Source organism: Panthera pardus, unplaced genomic scaffold, assembly GCF_024362965.1.
Source record: "Panthera pardus isolate Hobbes unplaced genomic scaffold, ASM2436296v1 HiC_scaffold_17, whole genome shotgun sequence".
Taxonomy (NCBI): domain Eukaryota; kingdom Metazoa; phylum Chordata; class Mammalia; order Carnivora; family Felidae; genus Panthera; species Panthera pardus.
The window spans coordinates 146041528-146053993 of record NW_026526732.1 but is presented as its reverse complement, the minus strand read 5'-3'; the positions used below and the strand labels follow the sequence as shown (position 1 = coordinate 146053993).

General features: G+C 50.3%; 1 protein-coding gene across 5 annotated transcripts in view; it reads left to right on the top strand.

The window, feature by feature from the left end:
* PPARD (peroxisome proliferator activated receptor delta) overlaps positions 1–6307 on the top strand; it is an 82416-nt gene extending 76109 nt beyond the window's left edge. For all 5 annotated transcript variants that reach the window (XM_019456863.2, XM_053905106.1, XM_053905105.1 and 2 more), the window contains 4 exons: positions 798–936; positions 2339–2541; positions 2719–3169; positions 4196–6307. In XM_019456863.2, the coding sequence (XP_019312408.2) occupies positions 798–936; positions 2339–2541; positions 2719–3169; positions 4196–4443 (1041 nt within the window). In that variant the 3' untranslated portion in view covers positions 4444–6307. The remainder of the gene's footprint in view (positions 1–797; positions 937–2338; positions 2542–2718; positions 3170–4195) is intronic.
* Positions 6308–12466: the final 6159 nt, after the last annotated feature.

The window sequence follows — 12466 nt, the reverse complement described above, 5'->3', positions numbered from 1 at the left end:
TGAAAGGGGCTCTTTGACATTTCTTTTTCCAGTCGTGCTTTTGGGATTGTCCTCCCAACTGCACACCCATCAAAATGTCACATATATGTTTTTAAGTTTATTTATTTATTTTGAGAGAGAGAACGAGAGCAAGTGAGCACCAGCAGGGGAGTGGCAGAGAGAGAGAGAGGAAGAGAGAGAATCCCAAGCAGGCTCGGCACTGTCAGCACAGAGCCTGACTCGGGGCTCGAACTCACAAACCATGAGATCATAACCTGAGCCGAAATTAAGAGTCAGACGCTCCACTGACTGAGCCACCCAGGCGCCCCTCACATATCATTTTATTAAACCACTGCCTGGAAAGTACACAGAACCAGATACATTTCTGAATGAATCAAGTTATCCAGGATACAATTTTATGTTACCAAACTAACAAAGAAGCACGTAAAATAAATAAGGGGCGTCCCGAAGTTTGCTTGGGATTCTCTCTCTCTCTCTCTCTGCCTTACTCTCTGCCCCTCCCCTGCTCTCCTTCTCTGTGTGTGTGTGTGTCTCTCTCCCTCTCTCAAAAATAAACATTTTTTTAAAAATTTAATAAATAATTAAGATATATAAATATATATTTCAAAAGTTTTTGAGTTATTTATTTTCCTTCTCCCTCTCCCCTCCAAAAAAATTTCCCTGCATTACTTCCAGAGCTCAGGGATTTTTACATCCTTACATGTAACTGGGGCCCCTGACGTAACCCATTGGGCAGAGCGGGATTCCCAACTTTCTCCCTTCTCATGGCTTTTCCTCACCTCCTCACCGTCCCTCAGGGCTTCTTCCGTCGGACGATCCGCATGAAGCTGGAATATGAGAAGTGTGAGCGGATCTGCAAGATCCAGAAGAAGAACCGCAACAAGTGCCAGTACTGTCGCTTCCAGAAATGTGTGGCCCTGGGCATGTCGCATAATGGTGAGAGCCGACCCGGGCAAGGCACAGGGGATGCTGGCTCCCTCCACACAGCCTGGAACCAGGCTCCCGGGAGCCCAGAAAGGGAGTGCCCTCGGAGCAGTGCCTGGCACGCAGCAGGCACTGCATACGTGTCACAGTACCAGCCGGCCTAAGACCTGCCTTCCCCAGGCTGCTCAGCGCCCACATGGGTCCCGGGTCCCGGGTCCCGGGCAGTCACCACCTCTCAGTACCTGAGGCTTAGCCTCTGTGGCCCAGAAGGGAACTGGGAACGGACCCCAGCTCCAGTAGTGTTGGAAACATCACTCCTAGAACCTCAAGCCTGTCTCAGATGGCCTGACAGAGGGTGAAAAGCCACTGCCAAAGCCTGGGATCACCTCAGCCCTTCTTGGTTATCGAAGGCGGGCAGGAGCCACCAAGTGACCATATGTGTCAGCTGCCAGAAGCCAGGCAGGAATTTCCTGGAGGCCGGCCACTCCTGGGAGTCAGAGCCTGCCCTGCACGCCAGGCCTCCCTCAGTCTTGTCTTCAGACCCCATACAGTAGGATTTTGCGGCCCACCTGCCCCCTCTTTGCCTATCTGGGTCACCCACCCCCAGGGGACAAGGGGGAGCCTTCTTGTTTAAAGGTCTTCACCCACAGCTACCCTCTCTTACATTTTAGATGGTGGCAGGACCCAAGCCCTCCATCTGAAACATTTCCTAGGTGCTGGGGCCTGGCACGTCTGGGGTTTGATCCCTCCCCTCAGTCTGTAAACGCCTGGGCTCCATTCCTTGGGTGGGCTGCGGGGATTTCTTAGGAGATCCCAGGGCCAACTCCATTCTTCTCACCTTTTCTTTTAGAGAAGCCAGATTTGTATCCTGTTCCATCACTAATGACTAGTTTTTGAGTGCTTACCGTGTGAACATTCTTATTTGTTTTGAAGCTGCCTTCTTAGCACAGCGGGCAGCGCGTCAGTCTCACGACTGTTTTGACAATCCAGTGAGGTTGAAGTATTGGCCCATTTTTCTTATGAATAAAGGTGAAATAGCCTGCCTTAAGTCACATGGCTAGTAAGCTGCCAAGCTGGAACTCAAGTACATGCCTTTGACACCGGAGACCGTCTTCCTACCTGTCACACTGCACTGCCTTCCAGCCACAGAGGCTCAGTCAACTCCATGACTTAGGGCCCTTGTGTGCCAGGCACTGTGAACAAGACAGAATCCCTGTCCCCCCCGGAGCTTACATTCCGGAGGAGTTCCCCAACATGTCCAACGTTGTGGCTCTAGAGCTTCTGAGGGTCCTGAGGTCAAAAAGTATGTTTCCATTTTGACCCACGTAGCTGTAGTGGGACAAGGAGGTCAGAGGTGCTAGCCCCTGCCTGGGCTCCTCGATGACCTCTCCCTCACCCCCACCCCACAATACAGCCATTCGCTTTGGCCGGATGCCAGAGGCCGAGAAGAGGAAGCTGGTGGCAGGGCTGACAGCAAGCGAGGGGAATCAGCACAACCCGCAGGTGGCCGACCTGAAGGCCTTCTCCAAGCACATCTACAACGCCTACCTGAAAAACTTCAACATGACCAAAAAGAAGGCCCGCGGCATCCTCACCGGCAAGGCCAGTCACACGGCGGTGAGTGTCACTGCTCGGCCTGGCGGTCCCAGGCTCTGGGCCCTGCTGCCACCTGCCTGACTTCTGGGAGAACCGGGCCTCCTCCCTCCCCTAACTTCATGGTACAGGCAGGGGGTCTGGGGAGCATATGGGCGGGGGTCCCCCAAGGCCTGGCCTCTAATGGGGCCTGGTTTTCAGCCCTTTGTGATCCACGACATCGAGACATTGTGGCAAGCAGAGAAGGGCCTGGTGTGGAAGCAGCTGGTGAACGGCCTGCCACCCTACAAGGAGATCAGCGTGCATGTCTTCTACCGCTGCCAGTGCACCACAGTAGAGACTGTGCGTGAGCTCACCGAGTTCGCCAAGAGCATACCCAGCTTCAGCAACCTCTTCCTCAACGACCAGGTGACACTTCTCAAGTATGGTGTGCATGAGGCCATCTTTGCCATGCTGGCCTCCATTGTCAACAAGGACGGGTTGCTGGTGGCCAACGGCACTGGTTTTGTCACCCGTGAGTTCCTGCGAAGCCTCCGAAAGCCCTTCAGTGACATCATCGAGCCCAAGTTTGAGTTTGCTGTCAAGTTCAATGCCCTGGAACTTGATGACAGTGACCTGGCTCTCTTCATTGCGGCCATCATTCTTTGTGGAGGTAAGTGAGGGTGGGGCAGGTAGGCCTGCCCCACACACCCAGCCCTTCTGGGGGTTGGGCCCTCACTGCAGGGCGCCAAGCCTAAGCTGGAGCAGCATGGGGAAGTGTCCATGTGATGATGGCAGTGGAACACACGAGGCACTAACTGTACGTGGAGGACCGGCTCTGTCTTATAGATGGAGAGGAGACGGAAAAAAGACTGAAAAGGAATGTGCCAATATGTTAATGGGAATTATTTCCCTTTTTTTTTTTTGAAGTTTATGTATTTACTTTGAGAGAGAGAAAGAGAACGAGCGGGTCGGGGCAGAGAGAGAGAGAGAGAGAGAGAGAGAACCCCAAGCAGGCTCAGTGCTGTCAGTGTGGAGCCCGATGCGAGGCTCGAACTCACAAACCGTGAGATCATGACCTGAGCCAAAATCAAGAGTTGGATGCTTAACCGACTGGGCCACCCAGGTGCCCCTTCATGGGGATTATTTTTGATGGTAGAGAAATTTTCCATCCTTGGCCTGCGTTTTTCAGATTCCAATACAATAGATACAGTACTCATGCTAACAGTGCCACAGAACTTACTTCATGCCAGGTACTGTTCTGTTTCCTAGAGTATAACTCATTTGATCCTCACAACAACCCTGTGCAGAAGGTGCTTTTGTTGCCCCATTTTACGGGTGAGGAAACTGAAGTCAGAGAGGCTGAGTGGCCTGCCCATAGCCTCATCGCTAGTCTGTGGTAGCAATGGGAGTTGAATCCAGGCAGCGAGTCTCTTAACCCTGATGGGATACTGCCTTTTTCAGAAGAAAAAACAAAAAAGCAAAGGAGATGGGCCAGGACCCGGGGTGGAGACACTAGAATACTCAGTGGGGCAGTCACCGACAGGCCAGGGCTTGGGTCCATCACAGCAATAGGTCTGCTGTCCCCCGGGCCGAGTCACCCACACAGGGTAGGGTAGAGGTAAGGGAGCTCCTCTGACCCCGTTATGTCCCCATGCGTGCCTGCCCCCTCCCACACCTCTGCCCTGTGTCCCCACAGACCGGCCAGGCCTCATAAACGTTCCCCAGGTGGAGGCCATCCAGGACACCATCCTGCGTGCCCTCGAGTTCCACCTGCAGGCCAACCACCCCTACGCCCAGTACCTCTTCCCCAAGCTGCTGCAGAAGATGGCCGACCTGCGGCAGCTGGTCACCGAGCACGCCCAGATGATGCAGCGCATCAAGAAGACCGAGACGGAGACCTCACTGCACCCGCTGCTCCAGGAGATCTACAAGGACATGTACTGAGGGTGTGCGCCTGGGGCCTCCAGGGGCAGGCGGACAGAGCAGGGATGGGCACCACCCACGGGACATTTCCGGAGAGCAGCCCTGAGCGCCGGCGCCGCTTGGCACCACACCGCACCCGGAGCCGCACCGGGAGCCGTGGAATCCCATCCTGCGCTCAGACACGCGGTCTCTCGCCCCTGCTCTGCTCCCTGCGCTCCCTTCTTCCTCGTGCTCGGTCTCAGTCCCTCTTTCTTCTCTAATTTCCTTGCGCTCCCTCTCTTCCTTTCTCTCTGTAGGTTTGCCTCTTCCTCCCTCCCTCCCTCCCCTTCTCTCTCCCCATCCCTGTGTCTGTCCCTCCTTTTGTGAGACAGTTTGTGTTACTTCACCAGCAGCATGGAACGGGTCCTCTGCCTTTGTCCGCCCCGTCCCGTCCCCCAAGGAGCAGGAGGAATGGGCCTGCCCTCTGTACCAACAGTCACCTGCAAGGGTAGGGGCCTCACTTCTCCTGTCTTCACAGCAAAGGATTTGGGCCATCCAAAGAAACACTAAGTTCTCTGGGCCAGGCTTCCTGGGGAAGCCACGCAGGGCCTGGGCTGACTGCAGCAACAGCCCGAGTCACCGAGTCACTCCCTCAGACTATCACCGCCCTCCCCTACCCAGCCAACCCCTCTCCAGCAGCACGTCCCAGCCCCACTGATACCAATGCCCTCTCTGTTCTTCTTTTCACCAGTCTTCCAGGTCAGTGTCACTGATGGTCCCCTGCGCTGGCCGCTGGGGGACACCCCCAGCCTGGAAGGAGGTGGACGTCCCTCCAGGTGGGACCCCCACTGAAGAGGAGCAAGCCTCAAGGGAGGCAGAGGTTGGCAGGGAAGGCAGCAGGCGGTGTACTTAATTCTGACCCCAGGCCTTGGTGTCATCGGCACCCACCCCCCCTACTCCCACTCTGCAGCAGCCACTGACCATGACTCCTGTTTCTCCACTCAGTGCCAGGACCCGGCCTCAGATGCATCCAGGAGCCCAGCTGAAGCCCACACCCCCACACACACACTCCCTGGAGCTGCCACTCCACACACACAAGCACTGACTCACTTTACCTGGTTCCACACCCTTCACCCTGCCCTCCCTTCCCTGAGACAGATGGGCTAGAGGGGCCTACAGGCGGATGGGCAGAGCTGGGCCAGATCCCTTGGTGGCCAGGGGTCAGCTGAGCCAGCCCAGCACCTGCTCACGTGTGACTGCTCAGTGTGACGTCCATTCGTCCCAACAGTTCTGCCGCCCTCCCCTTCCCGTGTTTGGCCCGGCTGGTCACTGACCCTGTGCCGCTTCTGGTGACCAGAGACCTTGCCGGGCCCAGTCCCGCTCCTCCCACGTGAAGCACTAAGCCTGGGAAGAGGGGCTGAAGCCCAGCTTGGATGCTGTGTCTGAGCAGGAAGGCCGAGAGCCCACCCAGGCTGCTTCTCCAGGAAAGAGACTGGCCTGGAAGGGCGAGGGACTTGGTGAGGGTCTATGAGAAAGGTTGGGGAAGGCCTGAGGCCAGAGCCCAGGCTTCCTGGGTCCCGTCCATCTGCCCCTGCCTTCCATGCCCTGGGCTCATTCTCTACTGACAAGATACTTCCCTCTCCCACCCCCACCCTCGGCTGACCAAGGATTGGGGTTGGGGTGCTCCCTTTGAGCCAGCGCTGTAAAGGGAGAGACGCTGTGCCTGACCCCCAGCCCCCACCCCCCACCCAGGTCTGGTGCTGAGGATATAGCTCTTCTCAGTGTCTGAACAATCTCCAAAATCGAAATGTATATTTTTGCTAGGAGCCCCAGCTTCCTGTGTTTTTAATATAAATAGTGTACACAGACTGACAGAACTTTAAATAAATGGGAATTAAATATTTAAGAGTTGATTTAGGCTGACTCAGTTATTTACATGTTTTTCCCAGGCGGCTGACCAGACCCCTCCCCCTCCTCCATGTCCAGCGCACGAAGTGGGAAACTTGGCTGGGCAAGTGAGACTTTGGGGTGCAGGCCAGGAGAGTTGATTCTGGCTTGTGAGAGCTGCCCACCTTTCCCCATCCCCCGCTTTGCCCACCATCCGTCAGTGAGCGAGCAGGGGCGGAGGAGCGAGAAGATGCCATCCCCGTCCTGCAAGGAACATCCGGGGTACCGGCGGGGGGCGGGAGGCGGCAGAAAGGACACACACACCCCCTTGGTGTCACGGTACAAACCAGGGTGGTGTGAGGAGGGCCTGGGAGGGTCTCAGAAGGGCCTTGAGTGGTGTGTGGAACTGCAAAGCCAAAAACCTGTCGTTCGCTGTCCAGTTTTGGCCACCCACACGAGAGACCAGGACTTTCCTCAGCCGACACCCCAGTTTTCTCCTCTGCTTGCAGAGGTGCCATCTTCACAGAGGCCCCAGGAGCGCCCAGCCCTCAGCAGCCAGTGGGCTGGGCCGCCGTGAGGCCAGCTCGGGGTACGTTTCAGTGCTTATCTAGCCAGGAAAGCAGACACCCCTAAGAATTTCAAAACGGGGAATTTACTACAGGAAGTTGTTACAAAAGCATTGGAAGGACTGAAAGATCAAAAGGGGGTAAGCGGAGGTCATCCAGACATCAGTAGCCGGCCGACACTCTCACCCCCGGGGCCGTGTGGGAAATGGTATCATCTGGTGGCCAGCATCTCTCGAACCTCCACCGACCTCCACCGACGCTGCAGAAACCAGGAGCCCAGAGCCAGCGATTAACTAGCACAAAGTGCAGACACCCGCTGGAGGGGAGCGGCCCCAGGAGGCTCAAGCTTATGGTGACGGTCAAGTGTGACACTTGCCTCCTGGTTTTCTCTGTTACTGGCCAGAGTGATCTGAACTGTCAAGTCCCATGAGGTTCATCTCAGCCAGGAGAGTGACAGTCCCAGGGGAACAGGAGGAAGTGAGGAGCAGGACGAGGAATGCTTGGAACAGGGGCATCTCTGAAATTGATAGCCTTGCTTGCTGATCTGCTTGGTTTCTTTTTCTCACTTCCCTCTCCTTTCCCACACACTAGGCGGTAGAAAAATAGTTGAAGACTAGCTCAGCTGTTAAAGGCCAGTCCTCTTCCCAGTGCTAAAGAGGTAAGGACAGAGGATACCAAATAACTAAATAACAGTTCAGGGAGGAGAAGGTAAGTCTCAGTACCAGTTTTCTTTATTTTTGTAAGATTTTATTTTTAATGTAATCTTGACACCCAGTGTGGGTCTCAAACTTATAACACCAAGATCAAGAATCCCATGTTCTATCAACTGAGCCAACCAGGCACCCGACCAGCTTTCTATTGTTACCTGGCTTCTGGTGCTGTAAAGAGATAGCATCCCTTCGCTCTGGCACCTTATTATTGCTATCACTAAGTGATATTCTTTATTAAGCACCTATTTTGAGCCAGGCATTCTATATACATCACCTCTTAATTCTCACCACTACCCTAAGGTAAATACTATCACCTGCCCGTTTTGCAGGTGAGGCACAATGAGAGATTAGCAAGTGTGGCTGGGGTCACTCAGCTGGAATGAGGCATACTGTTCCAGGGCCTTAGGCCATCTGCTTTTTACCTGTGAGCAAAACTTAGGGAGCAATAGTCACCCAGTCTCCTTTTAATGATGCTCAGGACAATAAGTGAATCAAATATTTAGACTAAAAGAGAAGAAAGCAACCTTAAGAGAATTAGAAGATACTATCGTTGTGATAGTTCTTTAAAACTTCTGAAATTATTTTTTTGAAAAAGAAAGAAAGAAAGGGGTGCTTGGGTGGCTCAGCCAGCTAAGCTCTTGATTTTGGCTGCGGTCATGATCTCATGGTTCCTGGGATCAAGCCCCATGTTAGGGGCTCTTGCACTGACAGGGTGGAGCCTGCTTGGGATTCTCTCTCTCCCTCTCTCTCTGCCCCTCCCCTACTCAAGCTCTCTCTCTCTCTCTCTCTCTCTCTTTCTCTCTTTCTCTCTCTCTCTCTCAAAATAAATAAATACGAAGGAGGGAAGGAAGAGAGAGAGAAAAAATACGAAGAGAGGGGTGCCTGGCTGACTCAGTCAGTGAAGCATGCGACTCTTAATCTCAGGGTCATGAATTTAAGCCCCACATTGGGTATGGAGCTTATAAGGAAGGAAGGAAGGTAGGAAGGGAGGGAAGGAAGGAAGAGAGAGAGAGGGAGGGAGGAAGAAGAAAGAAAGGAAGGAAGGAAGAAATGGGGTCTCAGGCTGGTAATATCCCTGGGGAGCCTGGAAGAAACATGCAAAACCTTTCTGGAGGACACATACTGGCAGTTGAGAATTCCCACAAAATTACAAAAATGAAGAAAATAATCCTGCATGAAAATACGTAGCCATAACAACCAGTGAAATTAGAACCCCCAGGACATCCAAAAATATAACTTGAATACATTATAAGAAATAAATAGGGGCGCCTGGGTGGCTCAGTCGGTTGAGTGTCCGACTTCAGCTCAGGTCATGATCTCACACTCCGTGAGTTCGAGCCCCACGTTGGGCTCTGTGCTGACAGCTCAGAGCCTGGAGCCTGCTTCGGGTTCTGTGTCTCCCTCTCTGCCCCTCCCCTGCTCATGCTCTGTCTCTCTCTGTCTCAAAAATAAATTAAAAAAAAAAAAAAAAAGTAAGTAAATAAATAAATAAAGGCGCCTGCCTGGCTCTGTCAGGAGAGCATGCAACTCTTGATCTCGGGGTCATGAGTTTGAGCCCTACACTGGGAGTAGAGATTACATAAAAAAATAAAATCATAAATAACTTTTATATTTTTAAAAAATACAAAGAAAAAAATCAACACTGTAAGGAGCAGTTTGTTTTCTAAGAAAGAAACATTGTATTTATTTTATTTTTATTTTTTTATTAGAGAGAGAATCCCAAGTAGGCTCCACACTCAACACAGAGCCCAACGTGGGGCTCCATCCCACAACCTGGGATCATGACCTGAGCAGAAATCAAGGACACTCAACCAACTGAGTCACCCAGACACCCCCAAGAAAAGGAACATTTTTTTTAAATGTTTATTTATTTTTCAGAGAGAGAGTGAGTGCGTGCGAGTGGGGGAGGGACAGAGAAAGAGGAAGACAGGATCTGAAGGGGGCTCTGCTGACAGCAGAGAGCCTGATGTGGAGCTTGAATTCATGAACTGCGAGATCATGACCTGAGCTAAAGTCAGACAGTTAACCAACTAAGGCCCCCAAAAAGAAACATTTTAAAAGAAATACATGGAACTTCCAGGGGGAAAAAGGGAAAAAAAAAGAGTTAAACAAAACAGGTTAGACACCATCAAAGAGATCATTTTTGCACCACAAGAAGGATCTATGGAAATATCCCAGAAAATAGTATGGAAGACCAACATAGAAAATGTCGACAGAAAGAATAGCAGTACAAATTCTTATATGCTGAGAAGGGAATAGAAATTGGTATAATCCACTTGAAAAACAAGTTGGCAAAACCTAGAAAAGCTAGGGGTGCCTGAAGAGCTCAGTCAGTTGAGCATCTGACTTCGGCTTAGGTCATGGTCTCCTGGTTCATGGGTTTGAGCCTGGTGTTGGGCTCTGTGCTGACAGTTTGGAGCCTGGATCCTGCTTTGGATCCTCTGTCCCCCTCTCTGTCTCCCTCTCTGTCTAAAACAAACAAACAAAAAAAAGCGAAAATGTGACTGTGCCTATGGAGGCTGTGGAGCTTCCAAGAGGTTCTACCACCCAGAACCCAGGCACTAGTTTCCACGGCCGCTGGGCTCACAGCTGACTTCCTCTCAGGAAAGTGCTCTTGCTCAAAGGAGTTGCCTTGCCCAGGATAAGCACATCCCCAGGGGTAGCCTATAGCTAACACTGGGCTATGAAGCCAAGCTACCCTGAACTAGTTTCGTTTTTAATTTTTTTTAACGTATGTTTATTTTTGAGAGAGAGAGAGAGAGAGAGAGCACAAGCAGGGGAGGGGCAGAGAGAAAGAAGGAGACAGAATCTGAAACAGACCCCAGGCTCCGAGCTGTCAGTGGCGCACAGCCCGACGTGGGGCTTGAACTCAGGAACAGCGAGATCATGACCTGAGCCGAAGTTGGACGCTTAACCGACTGAGCCACCGAGGCGTGCCTACCCTGAACTAGTTTGGGACAGCCTGAAGAATCACCCCAGCTCCAGAGTTGAGGCTTCTGTTGTAACTACAATGCAGTTTAACTTCTCTCCATACCATCCTGCTTCTTTCCAATTCCTTACAGCTGTTGTACCAAAGAGCACTCCCTAGTGAGTGTCCTGCACGTAAACCTCCAAATGTATTTACTGGAGAAGCCAACCTGACACACACCCTAAAGTGAGACCCTCTAAATTATACAGACTCCTATGCATTTTCACTGCAGCAATAACAAAAACTTGGAAACGAAATAGTGTTCATCAACAGGACAATGGATATACTTGATATATTTATACAATGTTTAAAAAAAAAAAAGAACTTGGGACACCTGGGTGACTCAGTCGGTTAAGGGTCCGACTTCTTTGGCTCAGGTCATGATCTCGAGGTTATGGGTTTTAGGCCTGTGTCAGGCTCTGTGCTGACAGCTCAGAGCCCAGAGCCTGCTTTGGATTCTGTGTCTCCCTCTCCCTCTGCCCCTCCTCCACTCACGCTCTGTCTCTCTCTCTCTCTCAAAAATGAATAAACTTAAAAAAAAAATTTTTTAAAGAACTAGAAGAAACACATGGGGAAAGATTTTTATATAAAGTGGATAGATAGACCAAAGTGTATTGTATACACAAAACTTTCTACTTTTCATGCAGCATATACAAAACTTAGAATCTATCAGATAAAAAATGAAAAATCTTACTATGTATACATCTTAAAATTTTCTTCCTGGGGCAAAAACCATAAAACACTTTAAGTGAACCATGTGAAAAAAGGTGTGGCATAATCAGAGAACTAGTTTCCTTAATAAATAAAGAACACCTATAAATCAGTGAGTAAAATGTCAACAACCTGTTAGGAAAATGGGCAAAGGAAATCAATAGAGAAAGAAAGGCCTCTGAAACATATGAAAAGATGCTAGGGGGCACCTGGCTGGCTCAGGTGGTAGAGTGTACAACTCTTGATCTCTGGATTGTGAGTTCAAGCCCCATGCTGGGTGTAGAGATTACTTTAAAAACAAACATATGAGAAGATGCTTAATTTCATTCATAGAGATATATAAATTCAAACTAAATGAGATACTGTTTGTTTAATTACCAAATTACCAAATACTAACAAGTTTGATAACATTGTGTTGGCAGGGGTGTGCAAAAACAGGCACTCTCATGTTGTTGGTAGGAGTATAAATGGACATAGTCTCCATAGAGGGAAGATTGGCAGCACCTATAAAACATTTTTCAAGTTTATTTATTTTAAGAGAGAGAGTGGGAGAGGAGCAGAGAGAGAGGAGAGAGAGAAACCCAAGCAGGCTCCTCACTGTTAGCTCAGAGCCCCATGTGGGGCTCAATCTCATGAACCCTGAGATCATGACCTGAGCAGACATCAAGAGTTGATGCTTAACCGACCAAGCTTCCCAGGCACACCCCCCCCAAATTTTTAAAAATAATTTTGATCCATTTGCAATGATGTGGATGAAACTAGAGAATATGTTAGGCAAAATAAGTCAGTCAGAGAAAGACAAATAGCATACCATCTCACTCATATGTGGAATTTAAGAAACAAAACAAAGGAACAAAGAGAAAAAAAGAGACAAACCAAGAAACAGACTCTTTAACTATAGAGAATGACGGTTACCAGAGGGCAGGTGGGGGGGGGGGGGGGGATGGGTGAAACAGGTGATGGAGATTAAGGAGGCCACTTGTGATGAGCACCAAGTGATGTACGGAAGTGTTGAATCATTATATTGTACACCTGAAACTACTATTGCATTGTATGCTAACTAAATGGAATTAAAATAAAAACTTAAAAAAAATAATAATTTTGATCCAAAACGGGCTCCATAGCTCAGTGGTTAAAGCAGTGGCCTTATAAATAATTTTGATCCAGCAAAAGTAAAAGAAATAACAAAGATGTCCAAGATTATTGGTTTCCCAGTCTATGGT